Source organism: Natator depressus, chromosome 1 (genome assembly GCF_965152275.1).
Source record: "Natator depressus isolate rNatDep1 chromosome 1, rNatDep2.hap1, whole genome shotgun sequence".
Classification (NCBI taxonomy): domain Eukaryota; kingdom Metazoa; phylum Chordata; order Testudines; family Cheloniidae; genus Natator; species Natator depressus.
Genome location: NC_134234.1, coordinates 217114203 through 217137330, shown reverse-complemented (window position 1 = coordinate 217137330; position 23128 = coordinate 217114203). Strand labels below are relative to the sequence as shown.

General features: G+C 42.4%; 1 protein-coding gene across 1 annotated transcript in view; it reads left to right on the top strand.

Moving 5' to 3' along the window:
• Window positions 1-19417, top strand: part of CCND2 (cyclin D2) — a 49695-nt gene extending 30278 nt beyond the window's left edge. The window contains exon 5 of the mRNA XM_074935742.1: window positions 18624-19417. Within this exon, the coding sequence (XP_074791843.1) occupies window positions 18624-18779 (156 nt within the window). The 3' untranslated portion in view covers window positions 18780-19417. The remainder of the gene's footprint in view (window positions 1-18623) is intronic.
• The last annotated feature ends 3711 nt before the right edge of the window (window positions 19418-23128 follow it).

The window sequence follows — 23128 nt, the reverse complement described above, 5'->3', positions numbered from 1 at the left end:
CATTCTAGAATTAAGTTTTTGTTGAGCCACATTATAAAATCATGGAATATCCATTGGCAGTCTGTCTAGAATAGATAGCATTTGAGCACTGTTCCTAAGGCACATACGTCATTTATTCCCTCTTTTGTAGGGTTTAGGGCCTGTGGTTTTGGAGCCATGTAACAGGGCTTGCTGTGTCCTATCCTGCCTTATTTGTTGCAGGCTGCATTTTGTATGCAAGGAAACAACAGACAAAATAGCCTCAAAAGAAAGGAAGAATGAGATAGTTTCCTAAGTTGTCTTTGCCTGAGTTGGCAGCTGCTCTAGCTCATTCAGCTTTTTGTTCTCCAGTGAGTGCTGTGCGTGTGTAGTAACAATGGGGTGATGCAGTTACACTGTAGGCTAATAGTGGAGTTCCGTCAAATCCATTCATAAATACAGAGAAGGGTGCAGTGCTGTGAAAGCGAGCCAGCTTGCAGAGGAAGTAAGGCCTCCAAGTAATGAGCTCTCCATCACAAACATAGCTGTCAGATGTCATGGACTGGTGATAGACTGTGATCATCTGGTTGGAGGCTTGCCCCGACCTGCACCACTGCAGATGTGTGACCTGTTCAAGCTGACAGAAGACATTGATAATGGCTAGCAAAGATTCCTTCTCATATACCCACATAGCCCTAGTTTAACTTTGTCTGATGCAACACAAATATTGTAGGTTTTCTAGGAATCCCAATTTTTATAAACTCTGATATTACTATTGACATTCTTCTTGTTTGTTATTTAATATGCACTTCTGTCATCTGAAGATCTCCAAGTATTTTTCTACCATTAAAGGACCACTGTCAACTTGAAATCTCAATTCAGCTTAAAAAATGAGTTAATTTGAGGTGTGATATATGCCCCTGAATTCCCGCTGCCAATTTTTTTGGCTTTAAAGTCACGTTTTCCTAAAAAAAAGTTTTTCTCTCGATTGTGAAAGACTCCCCTCCGAACAACAGGAGAAACCGCCTATTCTGGGGAAATAGTGGAACTGAATATAAACAAAGTGTTGTCAAATGAACTAATAAAACTGAAAAATTAGAGGAGGAAAAAATTTGTTTTCCCTAATCCCTTTCAGTTACAGTCATTTTAGGCAGTCCTGGTAACACAGTAAGTAAACAAATTCTGGCAGAAGTGTGATTTTACTTATTTAAGTATGATGATGCCCCTTAAATTAATTTACCTATACAACACCGCTGTGGGAGAGCAAAATATTATTTCCCCTGTATAGGGATGGGTAAAGTGGGGTATACAAGCAAACTTTGTAGCCATAATTCATCACCAGTGAGAGCAACAAAAAAAAGCATCTTTCTGTTAGTAAACTGAATCAATTTGATCTGGAATCAATAAGACACCAACAACATGAAACACAGGATGGCATTTTCACATTGTCACTTTTCAAGCCCTTGGTTTGTATAGACAGTAGTGTCTCAGAGTTAGGGACCCATGTACTGCAAATCAAGTCCCCAATTCAGGAAAGCATCCCTATGCTGGTAGCACATGCCAAAGTTCCATAAAGTTAATCATGTGCTTAAGGGCTTTTAGGAATTGGGGCCCAAATGTGGACCAAGTGGGAATCCAGTCATCTTTTGTCCTTAGCAGTGTGGATCACACATTCTGTGCTGGAATTTATGCAAATCCTTATTCCTAAATGCATGAGTAGTTGCATTCCTGTGCTCTCAAAGCAAAGTGTAAATAATAGGAGACCAGCACTGTTACAGCAATCACCTACTGCACCCCCTTACATTTGTTACATATCGCCTCTTTCTTGAAAGAAGCACCTCTCCTGTTTTCCTGCTGTTTTTTCTTTCTTTAATTTTTTAAAAGAGCTCCTTTTCAGGAATGTTGTTTAAGAGAATCAGAGACATTTGAATAGTCATAAGGTAGGCTAACAGTTCTCTTCTTCAAATACCAGCAAACATTTAGGAAAAACCCACCTTTTTTTGCACAGAGATGTCCTGTGAATTTTTCAGTGTTTTCAGATTGCTGAATTTTATCACTCAGCAAAGCATCCCAACTCTGAATTTAAGCTTTTGAGCTTCAGCAGCAACTGTGAAGTAATGGTATAAACAAAGGGGTGTGTAGTTATAGCTCAGTGGTGTCTTTCAGATAATTTAATTTAAAAAAAAAAAACACACAAATTAAAAAAACCCCACTCTAACGTTGTTCTTCAGCTAGTTATTGTACAGGGCAAAAATTGTGGTTTGCTTACAGATGTTTGATTTGCAAGAAGTTCAAAAATAACATTGTTCATTCAGTGCTAATGTAGATTGTCTGCAAGCATTTTTATCACCAGATTGTCTAAACCTGCTCTAAACACTAGATAAATTGTTTTGTGTTAGATTTCCAAAATATAGTGACACCTCTCTTAAGTGATCTCTCATAGTCAGACCAAAAGTATTTGCTTAGAAGAGGTTAAGTGGAACAAAATTGTATTCAAAGCATTTGGGGATATTTTGTGATGGTTTCTTGATGAACACCGTTGCCTAGTGAGGATGGTGTTTAATAGGCTTTCAGTGTACACAGATGAGCATAAATAAAATTAAACTTTGTTGCATCAATAGACCTACAGTTTCTGGATTGTTTTTTAGACAATGTTCCATAGCATGTTATCTACTTCCATTATGCCTCATTCATATTCCCAGATGTATTTACTCTCTGACTATTTGATGGGCAAACCTAAAAGGCTCTGAGGTTCAGATTTTTCTCTAAACCTCATCTTTGGTTAAAAAAAAAACAGGCCAGAAATCTTGCTGGGACAGGCTTTCTTTTGGTATTTCTACTCCTACCCCAGGAAGTGAAAGGACATATGAAAATTAAAATAAAAAAGTTCCAGGGGACAAATGGCACAGAGAGGTTGGAAACAAACTGAAGATACTTTCATCAAGAGATAAGTCCTGAAAAGTACTGAGATCCCTCAATTTGAAGTCAGTGGGCCCTAATGGAGGTAGGCACCTCCCAGAAGGTGCTCAGGACATGGCAGAATTGGATCCTAAGCTGCCAATAGAGATTCACGCTGGTTCAGTAGTGACTGAAAGTTCTTTGAGGTCTTGCTCATGTCCATTCCATTTCAGATGTGTCCAACCTCGTTTGGGGACTGTATCTCAGTACAGTGGAGACTCAGGGGTTATCTGTAATGTGAGCTCCTTTCGAGACCATAACCCCTGAGTCTGCAGTATACCAAGTTACGCTGAGAGCCATCTGTCTGGCTTGCAGTGTCTTCCTTCCCCAATTGTCCAGTCGGGTGGTGCAGGTGTTAATGGACAACACGGCTTCCATGTTCTATGTCAACAGGCAGGAGGAGCTTGATTGTTCTCGCACGAGATGTCAAGCTGGTTCCTGAAAGGCCTTGAAAGACTCTTTCCTCCGGTCTGGGACCTGGATCCCCAATGGGACCTCAACCTGGTCCTCTCCAGGCTTCACGTGTCCACCCGTTGAGCCTATGGCTTCTTGTTCCCTTTCCCACTTGTCATGGAAGGTTGTATTCCATGTAGCTATTACCTTGGCGAGACATGTCTCCGAGATTAAAGCCCTCACTTTGAAGCTCCCGCACACGGTATTCTACAAGGACAAGGTCCAGCTGAGGTCCTATCCAGTCTTCTGGCCAAAGGTAGTGTCGCACTTCCATGCCAACCAGGACATCTTCCTCCCGGTGTTTTGTCCAAAGCCTCACATGACCAATGAGGAGAGGCAGCTGCACACTCTACATGTCAGGCGCGCCCTGGTTTTCTACCTGGAGCCCACAAAGCCCTTCCACAGCTCGACACAGCTCTTTATCATGACAGCTGACAGGCTGAAGGGACTTTCAAATCTCAGAGGATTTCGAATTGGATCACCACCTGCATCTGTACTTGTTACGAGTTGGGGCAGGCTGTGCCTCCACTGATAGTGAAGGCTCACTCGATTAGAGCTCAGGCATCTTTGGCTGCCTTCCTGGCGCATGTCCCTATCCATGTGCAGGGCCACGGCATGTTCTTCGGTACACATGTTTACAATGCATTACACTATCACCCAGCAAGCTAGAGATGACGCTGTATTTGGAAGAGCTGTGTTGCAGTGGACACGTCCATGAACTTAGACCCGCTGCTGGTGGTGCTGCTTGGGAGTCACCTACAATGGAATGGACATGAGCAAGTACTCGAAGAAGAAAAGACGGTTACCTTTTGTAACTGTTGTTCTTTGAGAGGTGTTGCTCACGTCCATTCCATGACTCACCCTCCTTCCCCTCCGTTGGCATTCTGGCAAGAAGGAACTGAGGGAGGTGGGAGCTGGCGGCACCCCTTATACCAGCACGTATGCGCACCACTCCGGAGGGCGCCAGAGCCGGTCTCCTACGGTTACCACTGCGTGAAAAACTTACGACACCAGCGCATGTGGTGAGCACACACACCTACAATGGAATGGACATGAGCAACACATCTCGAAGAACACCAGTTACCAAAAGTAAGCATCTTTTTGTGCCACTGGATGACTGTTTGGTGGCCTATGTTAAAATGAATCTGGTGATCCCAGTCTAGTTCTTACTGAAGAACCCTGTCCCCAGAGGCAGTGGGTGCAGTATGTGTACATACTCACAGTAAATGAGGCAGGAGGTGAGCGAAAAGATTTAGGGATAAAACTGTTTTCCTTATTCTGATAACGGTCCTTGTTCAGCATTAGACGACAGTGTCTCTTGTGATTCTTTAGGGGCTAAGATGGCATTGCTGCTTCCCATGGTGTTCTGTGGATAGAAGGCTGCAGCAAAAGGCCAGTGAAGTCAGTTGAAAGACTCCATTCGTTGACTTCAATGGGCTTAGGATGAGACCCAAAGAGGCTTGAGAGAGGACTTCAAGATCAGCCCTATATAAACTAGCTGCTGAAACAATACATATTTATATGTGTTTTCCCTTCTTTAGCTTTTATTTTTCACTTTGGGCCTGATCTTGCCAGGTGCTGAGTTCTTCCTGCACCTACTTACCTCAGTGAAATCAATGAGAGTTGAGGGCACTCAATGTCATGCAAGTTCAGTTCTGTACCAGCCTGTTCTAACGCCTATTGAAATCAATTGCAAAATTCCATTGACTTCAGTGATGTAAAGTTGGACCCTATTTGCGGAGATGGATGGGAGGCTCACATACCAGATTGCCAGATGCAAACATCTTCATAACAGCAGTACAAACATATTTAAGTTTAAAAAAGTAAAATATGGAAAAATCAGCGAGAAAATGTATTAACTTGGTGCTGAAAAGTTAAAGAAATGAATCGCGTATAGTACCAGGCCTTTCCAAATGCTTAAACCCTGTTTCTAGGTTATTGTGCCTGGAAATTCAGAACCTGGACTTTCTATGTTGAATAACCCAAATCGTGACATAGTGCAATATATTTCTCCTCCTGTTTGTTTTCTCCATGTGAATTTCCATCACTATGCAAAGGTTACTCGCTGCCAAGCACAAAATTTTATCTTTTTTTCCAAACATAAAAAAATAACTGGAATAAACTGCCCAAGGACTGTGAAGTTTCACACAAAAAATTAAGTGCTATTTTCTTCTGCACATGCTATGATGACAATAAAACTGTGGAATGGAAACTACCTGAACTATTTTAATAGTTTAAACTACTAGACCAGAAAGAAAAATGAGGAAGTTGATCCATGTGACACATGACTTAACAACCCTTCTGAAAAAAACAACCAAAACAAACCGCAGAGTATTTGTCAGTAATGGTCACAATTACCACATCTTACAATAGAATTATTATACTATTCTGGACCATTACTGTAGTATGCTATAGTGTTGTTTTTAAAGGAAATTCCCTGACTTCTATTTTTTTATTTCCTTTTAATTTATAGAGCAGCATTCCCTACCTCTGGGTGCTGTACATAGTAAAATTGCAACAGTTAAAAATAAAATCCAGAAATAAATTACATACAAACACAGCAAAGCAACACCAGACTTTGAGAAACTACATTGTGCATCATTGGAAGCCTGATTATTGACCCTGCTGAGTTGTTTTTAATTCTGTAACCAGTAACTTTGGATAGGAGCAGAGTCCGAATTAAAGTGAGAAAGAAGTGGTAGTTCCACCCACAAACCAAGCCCACCTCCTTGATACACCAAAATGAGATATTTCAGTAAATTGTTGCAGATCTTCATAATATGTTCATTCTTTTCCTTTCTCCCATAATAGTTAGCATCCCATTGACATGAATAGTGGCAATTCACACCTCTCAGAGCTATTATTTCAGGCTCTGTGCACAGTCAGACAGACAGTCCTTGCAGCAGTTAGCCTTCAGATTGTGAACTTGAGTGTATCTTCTCAACCATAAGTGCCAGTGATTTAGGATGAGTTTCATTTGTATGCTCCAGTCGATTTTGCTGCCACAGCAATGCTAAGCAGCTGGATTCCAGTGGTGAATCTGGCCCTATTTTTTTTAAAGTAAACACTTCGTTTCTGCAACACAAGGTGACAGCCTCCAAAATGAAGTCCCAGCTTGGTAAATTGGCACTAGCTAGCCAGGTTCAATCCCTGGATGTGTGCTTTATAGAGATGAATAAATAAAAATTACTATTTTGATTAGTAAATTATATTGAAGTTGTTAGAACTTGACAGACAATATAATGATAGTTAAATCATAATATAGGCCTTGTCTTATGGATTTCATTGATGAATTACTGTGTTAAAACCAATCTTCAATCTGAACACCATATCCAGAAACACTAACATCAACCTTATTGTGGGTCTCAGTATAATATAAAAAGCCATGCACATAAATAGTAGTCCAAATTCTGACCTGAAATACCTTGTAGGTTTCAGCTATAAAATGAAGACAGAGGTACTGACCCACTTTTGTATTAAGTGCTTTGAGATTCTCAAGCCATGCCTACGCTATAAAATTAAGTTGACATACAGCCGCCACAGTAATTATGTCGATTTTGCATGTCAACACTACGCTCCTGGTGTCGGTGGTACATGTCCTCACTAACAGCGCTTGCATCGATGCAGAGAGCAGTGCACCAGGAGTAGCTATCCTGCTGTGCATCTCGCCATCATGTAGCACACAGTGTTTTAGTGCATCATGGGAGCAAATGAGTGGTGCGGGGGTGACTGGGAACATGGGATCAACGTCCCATGATGCAGTTTTCTCCATCCCATCATTCCGTGTGCATCTCTTGTAAAAAGCTCTGCAAACCTGCACGTCCACCATCTCTGCGAGAAGCATGGATCCTGCACTGCTCTGCTCTTCAGTATTGTGATGAGCGTTATGACCACAACATGCCTGATCCTGAAGTATTTCCAGAGCCATGAGGCGGAATATGTTGATTCCTTGCAGGCTGCCTTGCTGTGCTCCAGGGAGAGAAACAATTTAAGGTTGTTGTTGGCAGTCATGGAGAAACTTCACACAGTGGACCGCCGGTTCTGGGCCCAAGAATGAAGCACTGACTGGTGGGATTGCATTGTTATGCAGTGGCTGCAGAACTTTCGGCGCCTAAGGCCATATTCCTGGAGCTGTGTATGGAGCTCACCCCAATCCTCCAGCGCTGTGACATCAAATTGAGAGCTACATTCACAGTGGAGAAGCGAGTGGTGATAGCCGTGTGGAAGCTGTCAACGCCAGATTGCTATTGATCAATCAGGAATCAATTTGGAGTTGGAAAATCCACTGTGGGGGTTGTTGTGATGCAAGTGTGTGGGGTCCTTAATTGTGTCCTGTTACGAAGGACTGTGACTCTGGGCAACATGCAGGATATAGTGGATTGTTTTGCAGTAATGGAGTTCCCTAACTGTGGTGCGGCAATAGGTGGCACGCATATCCCTATTTTTGCATCAGACCACCTTGCCATGGAGTACGTCAACGGAAAGGGGTACTTTTCTATGGTTTTGCAAGCACTGGTGGATCACGGGGTCGTTTCACTGACATCAACACTGGGGGCTGGTCAGGGAAGGTGTATGATGCACACATCTTAAAGAACACAGGCCTGTAGAGAAAGCTGCTAGCAGGGACTTTCTTTCCAAACCAGACAATTACCATTGGGGATGTTGAAATTCCAATAGTAATCTTGGGAGACCCAGCCTACCCCTTGCTCCCATGGTGTACACTAGCCAGCATGACACGAGCAGGGAGTGCTTCAACCACAAGCTCAGCAGGTGCAGAATGTCAGTTGAATGTGCCTTTGGCTATTTGAAAGGCCGCTGGCACTGTCTACTCACAAGATTAGACCTCAGTGAAGAAAATGTCCCTATAGTGATAACTGCCTGCTGTGTGCTTCATAATATCTGTGAAGCAAAGTGGGAGCGGTTTCTGCAGGAGTGGAGGTGGAATGGCTGTCTGCTGCTTTTGAGCAGCTAGATACGAGGGCTGTAAGAAGAGATCAGCGGGGGGCTATACAGCTCAGGGAGGCTTTGAAGGACCATTTTAACAATGAGCCACAGTAACGTATGTTGCTGTAGTCTGCTGTGCCTGGCACCCTAGTATGAACATTGTAATGAGTGTTCTGTATGTGGTAATATAGTATTGCAAATGCACCTATTGCTATTATTTATGAATGACATCAGTCCCAGCCAGCATATATTATGAACTAATAAAGATGAATTAAGTTTCCATAAATAGACTTTTATTCTGAACCCATACAAAGATAAGAACGGCCATACTGGGTCAGACCAATGGTCCATCCAGCCCAGTATCCTGTCTTCCGACAGTGGCCAATACCAGGTGCTTCAGAGGGAATGAACAGAACAGGTAATCATCAAGTGATCCATACCCTGTCACCCATTCCCAGCTTCTGGAAAACAGAGGCTCGGGACACTTCATAGATGATTTTACATCCCTGCCATCCTGGCTAATAGCCATTGATGGACTTATCATCCATGAACTTATCCAGCCCTTTTTTTAACCCTGTTATAAGTCTTGGCCTTCACAACATCCTCTGGCAAAGAGTTCCACAGGTTGATTGTGTGTTGTGTAAAGAAATACTTCCTTTAGATTGTTTTAAACTGTTGCTTATTAATTTAATTTAGTGACCCTTAGTTCTTGTGTATAAGAAGGAGTAAATAACACTTCCTTATTTACTTTCTCTACACCAGTCATGATTTTATAGATCTCTATCATATTCCCCCTTAGTCATCTCTTTTCCAAGCTGAAAAGTCCCAATCTTATTAATCTCTCCTCATATGGAAGCTGTTCCATACCCCTAGACATTTTTGTTGACCTTTTCTGTACCTTTTCCAATTCCAATATATCTTTTTTTGAGATGGGGCGACCAGATCTGCACACAATATTCAAGATGTGGGCGTACCATGGATTTATACAGAGGCAACATGATATTTTCTGTCCTATTCTCTATCCCTTTCTTAACTATTCCCAGCATTCTTTTTGCTTTTTTGATGGCGGCTGCACATTTAGTGGATGATTTCAGAGAACTATTCACAGTGACTCCAAGATCCCTTTCTTGAGTGGTAACAGCTAATTTAGACCCCACCACTGTATATGTCTAGTTGGGATTATGTTTTCCAATGTGAATTACTTTGCATTTATCAGCATTGAACTTCATTTGCCATTTTGTTGCCCAGTCACCCAGTTTTATGAGACAAACATATTTAAAACTGAATGAAATTTTATAAATACATGGGAAAGAACCTCTGAAAAGGAAAGAAAAGTAATTTCCATTTCACAAACACACATACACTGACCTGTGAGAGACACAGTTGGTGTATGTGCAGCTGTGATTGTCTGTACTTTCCCCCAGGGTGGAGTGGTAGGGGTATTGCACTGGCCCCGGATGCCATGTAGTAAAGGAAGGGGTGTGTAGGGAGGTCCCGGAATGCAGTTCTCTGTGGGCTGCAGGGGGAGACAAGAACGGATCTGTTGAGCCTGAAGGTCAGTCAGAGACTGCAGCATGTCTGTTTGCTCCCTGAGAAGGGTTATTATCTCTTGCTGCCCGTTTATCTTGGCCTCACTATCCCTGTCCATTGTGTCCTCGAACTTCATCCTCCAAGCCCTATGCTTGGTAACTGAAGCACTGAGGCTTTCAGGATCTCCTGGAACATGTATTCCCTTGTCCTCTTCTTTCTCCTTTTCTGGCTGAACCACTCCACTGGTATGGATGGAGAGACCCTCAAGGCCACTTTCGCCACTGCGAAAGAAACAGTGGACAGAGGTACTATTGTGAGTGCATTCACTCTGCTTGATCACACAAGTTACAAGCACTACATTCTCACTTCTGCTTGTGACTTTAGCTGATGTCTCACTCCAGAGGGTAACAGAGGCTGAAAGGGAACAGCTCCTGTACACATCCGGTGCAGACTGAGTGTGTATGGTGCTAGCCTGTGTACTGCAGTGGTGCCTGCTGAAGTAATTGCTGAGTGGTGTGGGAAAGCATCCTACTGTGGCAGAAGAAATAGGGCAGCCCTCCCCAGAAACCTTTGGCAGAGGATTTGCATACTGCCTCCAGGAAAGCTTCCTCGAGATCTCTGTGGAGGATTCACAGGCCTTCAGTGCACATAAACAAACTGTTCTTCAGGGCTCCCTCTGCCTAACTATTGAGAAGCAGATAGCAACTCTACCTCTTGGTTATTTCACTACCTCTTGCAACATGACTAAAAAAGAGTAAATGAACAGATGTGTCCTGCAATGTCAAAGCAAACTACATACTTACCAGAGGTTCCTTCCCCTGCATCAGGCTCACCAGCCTTGGACTGCTGGGACTCGCTTGACTGCTCAGGAGTCAAAAAGAGGTCCTGACTTGCAGTGATGCAGCGCCACTGGATCCCCTGGTCGCCTGTTCCCCATTCTCCTCCTCCTCTTCCTTGTCCAACACCTCGTTCTCAGGGTTCACTGTGGTGGCCTGTGACTCCAGCTCCCCCGAAGTATTCGTGGGGTCTTGGGGATGGTGGTTGGGTCACCGCCGAGGATGGCATGCAGCTCCTTGGAAAAGTGGCATGTCTGCAGCTGTTTGCCTCCCTTGCCTTCTGGTTTGTCTGTCGCAGCTCCTTAATGTTCACATGGCACTGCTGCATGGCCCGCTTGTAGCCCTTCTCCCCCCGTTCATAGATGTCGACATTTCTACGGCTGGATCGGAGCTGTGCCTGCACAGCCTCTTCTCCCCACAGACCCAGGAGATCGACCACCTCCTGTGTACTCCAGGCAGGAGCACGTTTGCTGTGTGGAGCTGGCATGGTCAGCTGGGCAGTTGCTATGTGAGTTTTCCATGCCAAGCAAACAACAAATGGAATTTAAAATTCACAGGGCTTTTAAAGGGGAGGGGCATGTACCTGGCCGCTGAGCAGAGTTCAAACCAGTGACCAGAGCACTCACAGTGCGGCATTGTGGGACACCTCCTGGAGGCCCCTAAAGTCGACGTAAGTTATGCAGTGTCTACACTGCCACTGTGTCAACCCAACTATGTCGACCTAAGCGATACACCTCTCGTGGAGGTGGAGTTATTAGGTTGACGTAGTGGGTGAGTTACGTCGACAGGAGCAACATTGTAGTGTGGACACTTACAGAGTAAAGCAGCTTATGTCGACCTAACTCTATATAGTGTGGACCAGGCCTCAGATGTAATTGTGACCCAGAGACCTTTTGATGCCAACTGGCAGAGGGTATAACAGGTGCATATGGGTTACAGGGATCCCAGGGTCTGGTATTTTTAATTCACCAAAGAGTGTCATGTGAGGACTCAAAGCCTATGTGTCACCCTGGTCTTCAATATCACTGCGAAATGCATGTACAGATGTTGTGTAAGGAGTTATGTATATACACTGAAAATTATGTTCTTAAGGTCAGCATTAAGGGAGTGGTCACCAGCAACAGTGAAAAGCAGGTTTTCTTTCAGACAAGGAACGTTTATCTGTCTGGCTGTTTACCTGTAAATTAAGTATTTTATGGTTCACAGTAGGCTTCCACTCAAAAGATTGGGCTGCATGCTAATGAAGGATTGTGAAATCTTCAGAGAGGAAATTAACAAGAAGAGGTAAACAACAGAAATCAGCTTGTTTAGGGGTAATACAAGAACTTTTGAAACTGTACCCAAGGTACAGATGAACCTCTAGATATTTGTTCAGTCTGTAAGGACAAGCTGTCAGCGGGCTTGATTTTTATGAGAACGGGTCTCTGCCAGACTGGTTGAAAATGCTGGGGAAAGAACTTGGGGTACGCTTTCTTGCAGGAGATAGACATTCCTTGTTAGTTAAGTTTAGTTTTCAGAAAGCATGTTATTATTTTGTTTTATATGTAACCATTTGTTTCCAGTATTCTTACTCACTATCACTTGAATCTCTGTTCTTTGATAATAAATTTATTCTTGTTTTCACTATAAATACATCTAAATGCTGTGTGTTCAGCAGAGCTGTGTTCTAAGGTGTAACTAGTGAGCTGCGGTGTACAGTTCCTTTGGAAACAGTGAGCCTGGTAATTCTGGGAGAGTTCAGTGGATAAGGGGGCTGGACTCTACAGAGAATGCTCGGAGAACTTGGGGTTGGTGTGTGCCTATTGTTAACCTTTACAGAGAGAGCAAGGCCTGTGGAGGCCTGGGGGCAGTACTTGTGCTACCAGAGACTGGTGATTTCAGGGAGCTGATCCACCACAGACACAGACAAAACTTCCTCACGCTAAGGGCAGGGTGCCTCACAGCCCTGGGAAGTGTCATTTTAGGGCTCTGCATAAATTAAATGGATCTTTATTTGTTTTTGCTATTAATTATTACTATTAAAAGATGTTTAATATTATAAGAGTATTCTGAAACTGACTTAACTGGGTGAAGATTTTCAGGATTTACGTTACATGCAAAAACTCTGCAGTTATGTAGAGAATTGGGTTGTAAAGCACTGAGATGGGTACTTGGCTGTGTAAATGCCTGATTTGTTTTAGAAAGACATTCTGCTTTGCAATTTTGGCCCTTAATGTTTTAAAAGCATACTGAGATCTTTGTATGAAACGTGCTTTATAAATGCAACGTTTTATGATATTCTGCAAATGGATATCCTCACTTCCAGTTTTTTATGTCTGAGCCTGATCTTCACTATTTTGCCATCAACTTCAATGGGAGTAACGTAGGCCCTGTTTGAAGGAAGGTTAGCATGGCTGGAAACTTCTGTTTGGTGAGAGGGAGATGTACACGCTCGATGAAATCTTTCTAATGTGGGGGGGGTCATCTGTGCTAGTAAACTTCTTTGTGACCTTGGGGCTCATCCCTTGATTACCTTGCATTTCTGTCAATCTATCTGCAAAAGCTGTTTGAAAACGAGATATTGTGTCTGATGATACATTTATATGCATTTGCTTAGGTCTTGTCCAGTGAACACAAGCACACCAGTACCAGTTTATGGAAAAGGGAAACAGACCACAAACAGAAGACCCAATTCTATTGTAACAAGCAGTTGCCGGAATATGCTATAATGGACTCACTGGGCATTTTAACATAAGCCCAGTCATTTTACTAACTGGTGGACATGATGTTACAGTTACTACCTCTTAAATATGTGAATGTTGGTAATGGACCTAGAATGCACATGTGTTCTTGAGCATGGGATTTATCTGAATTTTTTAGGGTTTTTGGCAGAAATATATTTGGGGCGAGAGGCCCAGCCCTCACCATTAAATGATCAATTCCCTGACTATAGAAAGCATCCATCCGTTTCCCAGCAAGATGAATAAAAGCAAAAGTTCTCACCTTACAATAACTAGACAGATTTGTCATCACCAGCAGGACCATTAAAAACAAAACAATCAGTCCCCCTACACACCTCTTGCAAAAAAACCCAATAGAAATATCCCAACATGTAATGGCTGCAGCATTGTAAAAAATCCAGATTTTTTTGCTTCACCTCCCATCACCAATAAATCCAGGGTATTTAGTTTCTTTTTGTCAGTGACATGTACGGTACTCCTTCACATCAGTCTTCCTGCTCCATTCTTAGCAAACCGGGTATTCAAACTTCACATCTCTCCAAGAGCAGGAATCCTGTAGGTGTCAGTCCCTTGCTTTCTGATAAGAATGTAGCATGTATGCAGAGTATAAGGAGGGATAGACAGTACAGTGCACCTCATACCAAAAAAGTTGGTAGGAGGTCTAATTTTAGGCCTGACATGGGGTCGCCAATTTTGGTTGGACGTATTCCTGGAAGTTTCATCACATGACATAATTTTCAGTTAAAGATTAATCTTCAATTCCCAAAGACTCCAGGACAATCCTGGAGGGTTGGCAACCCTAGCCTGCCATCCTCAACAGGACTCCTTTTCCAATAAGGCAGCGAAGTCTTTTGTAGATTTACCGAAACCAGAGAAAACGTGGTTTTGGTAATTAAGCGTCTTAATATGGGTAATTCCTGCTGGCATGGTTTCTACATGAATTCTTAATACAGGATTACGGGCAAGCCTTCTTGCTGTGGTATGGTGCATAGACAGTGTGCGCGAATACCTGTTGTTGGAGTGCAGTTTTAGCATTTTGAAACATGTCCATTCAATGACTGATCCAGTGTGCTGACAGTACATGTAGTCCAGTGGATAGGGTACTTGACCATGAGTCAAGAGATCAGCATTCTCTTCCTGTCATTGCCACTGACTCACTGTGTGGCCTAGTGCAAGTCATATAGGCCAGCATTTTTAGACACGACCTCTCACTTTGGGCACTGCGTCTGGGGCCGGGGGGGGGGGGGGGGGTCCATCTTGAGGCACTATCTTGAGTTTCTCAGTTTCTGAGCATCCCCTGCTCCCATTGACTAAACTGGAGTTGTGGTTGCTCAGTGCATCTGAGTATTAGCTAACTTACATTGTTACTCATTGTTTGTGCCCACAATATACCTCTAATTTCCAGAGGACAACAGGCCTGTACACAGAGTGTGGGTATGAATGCAGAGAGACAGAAATAAGGGTGTTTCATGAAAAGTGAAGATGAAGAATTACATTCTGGTCAGATGTCCTAAGAAAAACTGACCCCAGGAAATTAAAAGGAGTATGCTGTGGAATGAATACATGATCTACACTCTCCTTCTTCTGAGGCTAGGGTACATCTTAGAGGGCTGTCTCATAATCAGAACAGTACAGAGTGACTATATCTGTCATTAGGGGCACATTGCTATTTCAGACAGATTGCCATAAACTAGTGCATGCCTCTGGGGTTCCTCTAATTTATGATAAGGGCTACACTGATGCCAAAGAGCAGGCCAGATTCTGCATAGTGCAAAGGTGACTTAAAAGACATCATTGTCCCCACTGCACTTCATGTGACATACAGTCTAGAATCTGGTCCCTGAATTCTGTGCCAAAGCTTTTCCAAAGGGACCTTGTGTAAACTTAGTTCCTCTTCTGTAAAATGGGGAGAATGGGAGTTGCCTGCCTCCTTATGGTAGGGATATGAGGCCTTGCTCAGTAATGACTGTGAAGTGCACAGGCTTATTAACACCAACAAGTGGAAGAGATGACAGTAGAACTTATGGTTTCTCCCTGATGCCCAGCACACCTTTCCTCCAATGGAGCAAGTATATTGAAACAGGAGGTAGAGTGTTGGCATCTCAAGCCAAAGAGAATGTCATTTCCCCTCACTTTAATCTCTGCCTTCTCCTAGGCTAAGAGGCCACAGCAGCTGCTACTCCATCTGTTACATCCACATTAAATCTAGCACTCTAGCTCTACTCCTGAGGCATGTTTCAGTGTAGTTGGTATGTCAAGGGGCTTTCTGGGGCTTTTAGCAGCAAGGATCTCATGGGCTCTACTGAGCATGTGCAAATGACAATTTTCGGAGGCTTATAACTTGGTTATGTCTCGGTGTATGTTCCTGGGGAGAGCATACGGCACCTGACCCCACACTTCTCCTAATCCAAATTGGAAGGTCCTGCTCCAAATCCTGAAGGTGCTAGAACTCTTCAGAGAAACTGTTGGGATTTTTTATTAACTCTTGTCAAACTACCTGCTTTCCCTAGCCTCATTCTTGGAAATGGCTGAGCTGTTTTTGCTGAATTTTTCCCAGATCAATTCAGCCTGAGACACAGAGTAAACATGGCAAATTTCAGCCCAAGGGATAGAAGTTTGGCAAAGTGACAAGCAACTGAAAGCACTGGCTTACAATGGAAAGTGTTAGGCAACTTGAACTATGGGAATTGCCACTTTCTTCACCTATAGTTAAGTGTTTAATATCAGTCTCACCGATCTTTGTTGGGGCATCCATCTCTGGAGCACAGAGCCGTGGGTTAAAGAAGCACATAGCTATGACAAACACAGAGAAGTAACAATCCACCCACTGCACGTCACACGGGCATGACACTGCAACACAGATTTTAAGTATTGCCTTGCTCTCTGCTACTGATCTAACAATGGTATTGATCAACGTTATTCTTGATAACAGTTGATTCTGACTATTAAGCTGGAAAATACGACGCCATCCTGGTCCAGTTATGCCCAGGCAATAGTGATGAACTGGCCTCTTGTTACTGATGTTCTAATGGTGCCGCCATGCTCTGTACCTAGCTTACTGATGCTAGAATTGAGCTGTAGCTCACGGAAGCTTATGCTCAAATAAATTTGTTAGTCTCTAAGGTGCCACAAGTCCTCCTTTTCTTTTTGCGAATACAGACCAACACGGCTGCTACTCTGAAACCTAGAATTGGGTAGTGGCCTCCACATCCTTGGTAAGTTTCTTGTTCATGATAGGACCAATGTCTCATCCAGTCCACTCTTCCTTGAATCTGATCAGCATAACAAACCATCCCCTTGTACTCTTTTGCTGGTATATATATATATATATGTACAAATAATGTTTGGGAATGGTGCTCCAGGATATAGGCATGGTAGTTTCTTTGCAGAGAGAGGGTGTGACTTTACTGCTAGCATTGAGTCTCCAGGGTCCAACACAAAGTGGTATTCCTGGCACAGAATGAATTTTATCACCTGGAATAATCACACCAGCACAAATTGTATCAAGCACATAAATGTCACCTATGGAGCGGACATGCCCAGACATACATGACTTATGCTTTCCCAGTCAGGCTAGGACAACAGATATACATTGCAGGCCTGGGATGAAGCATACCTGTGTGCAGACTTCAAACTCTACTGGTTGCCACTATGTGGGTGAGAGTGAGGGGGCTTGCCAGATAGGTCCCTGGTTTGATCCGTTGTGCTGCAGTACTTTGTTCTGTTCCTGACTCAACCACTGACACCATGTGTGACCTGATGCAAATCACTTCTCCTCTGTAACTCAGTTGCTGAGTCTGTGAAATGGGAATAAAGATACTTATCTAATCCTCTGTGCAAAGTGCTTTGAGGTCTGTGGCAGAAACATGGTTATGGATATTTGTAGTTTTCTGATATTACTACAGTGGAACCTTAGAGTTACGAACACCTTGGGGATGGAGGTTCATAACTCTGAAATGTTCAAATGAACAAAACATTATTGTTGTTCTTTCAAAAGTTTACAGCTGAACATAAGACAGCTTTGAAAATTTACTGTGCGGTAGAAAACTGCTACTTTTAACCCTCTTAATTTAAATGAAACAAGCACAGAAACAATATCCTTATCTTTTTAAATCTTTTTTTTAAAACTTTCCCTTTATTTTTTAGTAGTTTACATTTAACACAGTACTGTACTGTATTTGTTTATTTTGGTGGTGGTGGGTTTTTTGTTTTTGTCTCTGCTGCTGCCTGATTGTGTACTTCCACTTCCAAATGAGGTGTGCGGTTGACTGATCAGTTTATAACTCTGGTATTCGTAACTCTGAGGTCCTACTATATTGTTATTGTTACTATTTTAATTTTTCCTGCACCCTGAATAAGTGTGCCATTTTCAGTGAGACATAGGTGTCCTAGCTTTGACCTGCTCTTTCCCCTGTTATTGGAATCATTTTGGTTGTTTCAATTTGAATTTACTCCGTGGGTGGAAGATGGTCTGTGCAAACTGCTGACAATGGTCTTGGTGCTCTGTGTCGTGGATTATCTGGTGGGTCGCTTCGCAACTGCGTTTGTCCTGTTTCTACCAGGGTTGTCTTTCATGAGACTCAACTATCAAGCAGTGTTTGGAGGCAGGATAACATTTTTGGGAGTCTGGATACAGATTCTCTGAGCTTGGGGGCATCTCCTTTTTACCTCTTTGTTGCTGACCCTTCTAAAGAAAATACTTCAGTGTTCTATAGTAACGGCCTATTTCATTGCAGTGCTGTAAGATGTAGTACTTTGGACCATTACTGTAGAGTACTGTAGACTTGATTTTATTAAAGGCATGTTTCTTCTTGCACAGGGATGATACACATTTTGCCCTGCAGAGGGAATGCAGGAGCTACTGCAGAGCTAGGTATAGTCCTGCCTTTGGATTTATACCTGTCCTGCAGGAGATTGCCAATGAATACCATTGAGTTCCCATTCCAAAAGGCACTACTTTCTTGCAGGAGAGTTAGAATTTTAAGGTGCCAAGATTGTAACAAATGTGGTATTTGCTTTACTCCACCCAAAGGACTGCATACGTGGGCTGCTTCTAGTGATTGCAGCCTGTTTCCCTTCATAGCACGATTCTAGGGTGAATGCATGATTTCCATTCACATAGCCTCTGAACATCTTGGTTTTCCTCATTTCTGCTTGTCTTGAAGTTTTGATTGGCACAGTGGGAAAAGATTCACTAACAGATCACTTTGCTTCTATTCTCTAGGACTGCCTTAAAGCCTGCCAAGAACAGATTGAGTCGGTGCTAGTAAGCAACCTTAGGCAAGTCCAGCAGCAGCAACAGCAAAGCAATCCTTCAAAGATGGTGGATGAACTGGACCAGGCCAGCACTCCCACAGATGTGAGAGACATCAACCTGTGAGGACGTCAGCCCAGACAGTCATGCTTGCTCCCCCTGCTCTCCCCCCTTTTTTAGAGTGAAATCTTTTTTTTAATCTGCTCCCACATAGAACGTATTTAAAGCTCTTTTAGATACAAAACAAAAAAAATGAGTAATTTAAAAAAGCATTTGGTGCCTGTGATGTTCTACAGAAGGGAATCCCACGATATATTTGATAATTGCTGTTTGATTATGTATCGGTGATATTAAGTGCTTATAAAAGCATAAAAAGTAGCTAGATAAATGTAAGCCTGCATTTGTGGGAACAAAGTAGAGTATACTTTTTTGTGCGTGCATTATGACCTAGTGCATACACACCCTTTTTTAAACTTAAGAAAGGAATTGTGTGTGTGATGTTATGGCTTGACTAGATTGCAAAGCAATAGAATTAAGGGGTTAGGGCAAAGTGGGAAAAGATCCCTGAAGTGATTGAACCATTTTGGATGCAGAAGAGATTTGCTGATCTATCACCTCTGTTATTAGTCAGAACTGTTTGTTGGATCTCTGTAAGTTAGTTTTGTTTACTCTTGCTGTCTGTGGTAGCTGCTACCTAAGAAAGAAGATGCTTTATTTTGCCAGCCGGAAGAGCAGGTGTTTCTTCGCCCGCCCCCTCCCCCCCTCGCCCCCCACCACTGCTTCCTACTTTTCCTCCAGAAATGGTTCATTCTAAACACAACAGCATCTTTGGCTTAAAGCTGATCCTGCTATCCAGCAATGGTCCAAGCCAAAGTATAGAATGCTTGCATTAGATGGCAGAAATATACAGATTAAAAATGACCTGTCAACAAATCAGACCACCTCAGAACTTTGGATTCCTAGATGCAGTGGATCATCTGTGAAAAAGCATTATATTCATTCACAATGCTAATGCTACACGTCAATGTTAACTTTTGGCAGCTCCTTAGTTTGGTGTAAAGGCAATTAAATGATGCTCTGCCCATCTTCCTTTTTAACATATCCTCACTGTGTTAAAGAAGATGTGATTACCTTTGATCCCCCCTCTCCCTCCAGAAAACACATTTTCCAGATTTTTATAACTTTACTGGTCCACAGTTAGCATTATTATAAACCATTTCATTCGAAAAGCACTTTGAAAATTGTTCCTAAGGGATAAATGAGATGGTTTATGACAATTGTGCTGAGCAAAAAAAAAAAAAAAAAAAAAAAGCAGCAATGCATATAGCTTTTAATAGTCAATATTTTCCAGTATCTGATGTACTTTGCTAGTTCTGGTGTTGCTGGAAATTCCAACACCTGCTTCGGATGACATTCCTGTCACAACATTCCGGATGAAAGTCTGACAATTCTGTGTATTGTTCAGTGTCAGAAGGATCTTAATACCACCCGCATGCTTATCTATGGACAATGAAAGAAAATTGCTGGTGCAAAAGACACAAATGGTAAACATCAAGGTGCGTGACTTTGATTTTTATTACAAAGGTGTATTCAGTGTACTTGAATTTATTTTTCCTGCTCCATCTGTAAAGAAGAGGCATTTAGATGGCAAAGGAGATGGGGCAATTTTTTTTTTTTTTTGCACAATTGTATTAACAGATTGCAAATATACAGTTTGAAGCTGTTGGATGAAATGTTAATGTTTGCATTTTTTTAAAGATAAAAATCCAGAAAGAACATGCTACTTTGAAGAATATTTTATGAATGGACTCTGCCATATTTGGCTAGATGAGGGTAGAAAATGGAGTAAGAATCTAAGGGGTTTATTTTGTTTGGTTTTTTTTTTTTTTTTGCGCTGCTAAGAAGCTATGATTTGTTTCATTCTTATTCACATTAACAGTACTTAGCTGTATTGTTTCACTGAGTGTGCTGCTATTTTATAAACATTTTTATAATATATTATTTTACTGCTTAAATTTCAAATCCTGAAGTAGACGGTTAAGTGGAGATAAGATGAGTTGTTAGATTTACTGGAAATGCCCTGTACAGTTGTTTTCTAATAGCGTGCTCATGATTTTTTTTTATTTTATTTTATTTTATTTTTCTGATCACATCCTGCAAAGACAGTATATTTACCTCAGGTTTACTGGACAAAAAAGGTTCCCATTTTCACAATACCTCACAACTTTACAGTTCTTTCCGCTGGGAGCCTCATGGAATGGTCAGTGCAAAAGGCAGCCAAAGCCTGTGTTTTGGTGAGCAAAGCACAGTTGCTTCAGTTGTGTAGGGGAACAGTTGTAGATTGCAGGGACATTGGGCTCCCGTTTGGTCTTAGGTGTCCATTTCATAGTGGAAAAAATACATTAACATGAGGATCCGTTCAGCAAAGATTTCTGCATGTATAGGTCTCAATCCTGGAAGCACTTAAGACCTGATTCTCCACTGTATGTCACCTTATTTAGTCATTTGTATTTGTGCAAAATGAGTGTCTTGTGGATATTAAAATGTTACCTCAGACATACGTAGAAAATTCTGGTTTGGGAGCATTTTACGCTTACTTTGCCCCGATGCAAATGATTACTCAAGGAGCTGGACAGTGAACTTTGAACCTTTGCTACCTAGTGTAATGCTTTACTACCATAAGTAATCCCACAGGGCTAGATCATGACTTTGTGGTTGTCTGCATTGTTAAGCTGCCCCTAGAGCAGTCCAGAAAACAGATTATGACCCCTGAAGTCACAGTCCCCTCCTGGTCTCCTGTCTACTTCAAAAAGGGAATAAACTGCACCAGGTCTATACTCGGTGCAGCGTATGCATCACAATGCACCAGTGCAGCGACATGGCTGGCCACATTGAGGGTGGGGGAGCCGGGTCTCTCCCCCTTTCTACCCACCTGCGTAGGGATGGGGCTGTCCAGCTGTGTGGCGCCTGCTTCCTTGCCCACGATGCTGCCTGTCATACTGCTAGTTAGCCACACCATGGTTTGGCATATAGAAATCAATGGGCCTACTTGTGGTAGTAAGCACTTGGCTCAATAGTGTTTGTGGAATCAGGCCCTTAATTTGCAGTGGATTTAGAAATAATCAGCCCAGTACTTTTGTAATCCTCAAAGGGAGTTTTACCTGAGTATGGACTACAGGATTAGGCCCAACAGTCTTCTCTCAGTGGCTGGGTATCAAAAGACAAAACAAATGGTCTTAAAGTAATACTGCCAGGCTTTTTGAGCCCCAGATTTTACATGCTTTTAACACTGCATATTATAACAGAAAACACCTTTTTGTTAGGGCTATGTTAAGTGTTCTCAATGAAAACAGAAAACATAGCTCCAGTTCCCACAAATTCCTTTGGAGGGCACTCCATGCAATTTCAGCTGTCTGTCCATGCAAAGGTGTTTGCAGCATCAGGCCCTGAGATATTTGAGATTTTTGTATTTTGTTTCAATTTTCTGAAATCAGTCCAATTTTGCAAAGCAGCCAACGTCCTGCAAAATGTTAGGTATTTTGCTTAAAAAGATAGAGCAAGTGAAAACAGTAAAATTTTCACTCTAAAATGGCCATATAATTAAACAGAAACCTTGACATTTTCCAAATTGTGGAATTTAGTTCTTACAAAGGTAAACATTTTCACATTAAAAACATGAAATTTAGCAGGTTCTGGTACAAAAAACTCATATTATGAAAAAATCATGAAAAGTGAGATTATGCCCCCCAAAAATCTGCACAGCCCTGCTCCTTATAAGATCTTACTGTGACATATAGAACTTTCATATGGACATATACCAAAGTGATTTATGGACTGGACCAAATTTTGTGCTGACTTGTGCCCTTAAAACGCCCTTGATTTTAGAGGAGCTGTACATGTGTAAGTCAGCATAGTATTTGGCCACTGTGTGTGTGGAGATCACTTCACCTACTTCTGGTCTGGAACACAGCAGTCGTGTGCCAGCAACACTAAACAACTGTTTGTAGAACTGAAATTTAAGGAGAGAATGTAGGCCAGCAGAATGGAACGTAATTACCCAACGCTGGAATTTGGCCAGGACAGCAAGGTTAAGAATTGTGAAAAGTATCATAGGACTTTTAACAACCACAATGGTCAGGACCTTGGTTTTCATTTCATTCAAAAAATAGCACTTTCCCAAGCACAGTTCCTTCTAGCACCATGCTAGGCATTGGCTCGCTATGGACTCAGAAGGAAGAGTGCTGTCTGCTGAATCACTAGCACCATTTCCTGCAGTGCATACGTTTTCCTTGAAAGGTTCATCATTAAGGCCTCTCTCCTGCAATCAGATCTGTGCAGGCAGTCTCTTGCACCCATGTGGAGCCCAAATGACTTCTGTGGAACTCAGTGCAGGCACTGAAGTCCACTTGTGCTGATCTGATTACAGGAGTGAGAGGTAAATGTGAAATTCCCTATGTTATGGAGGGCTAACTGCC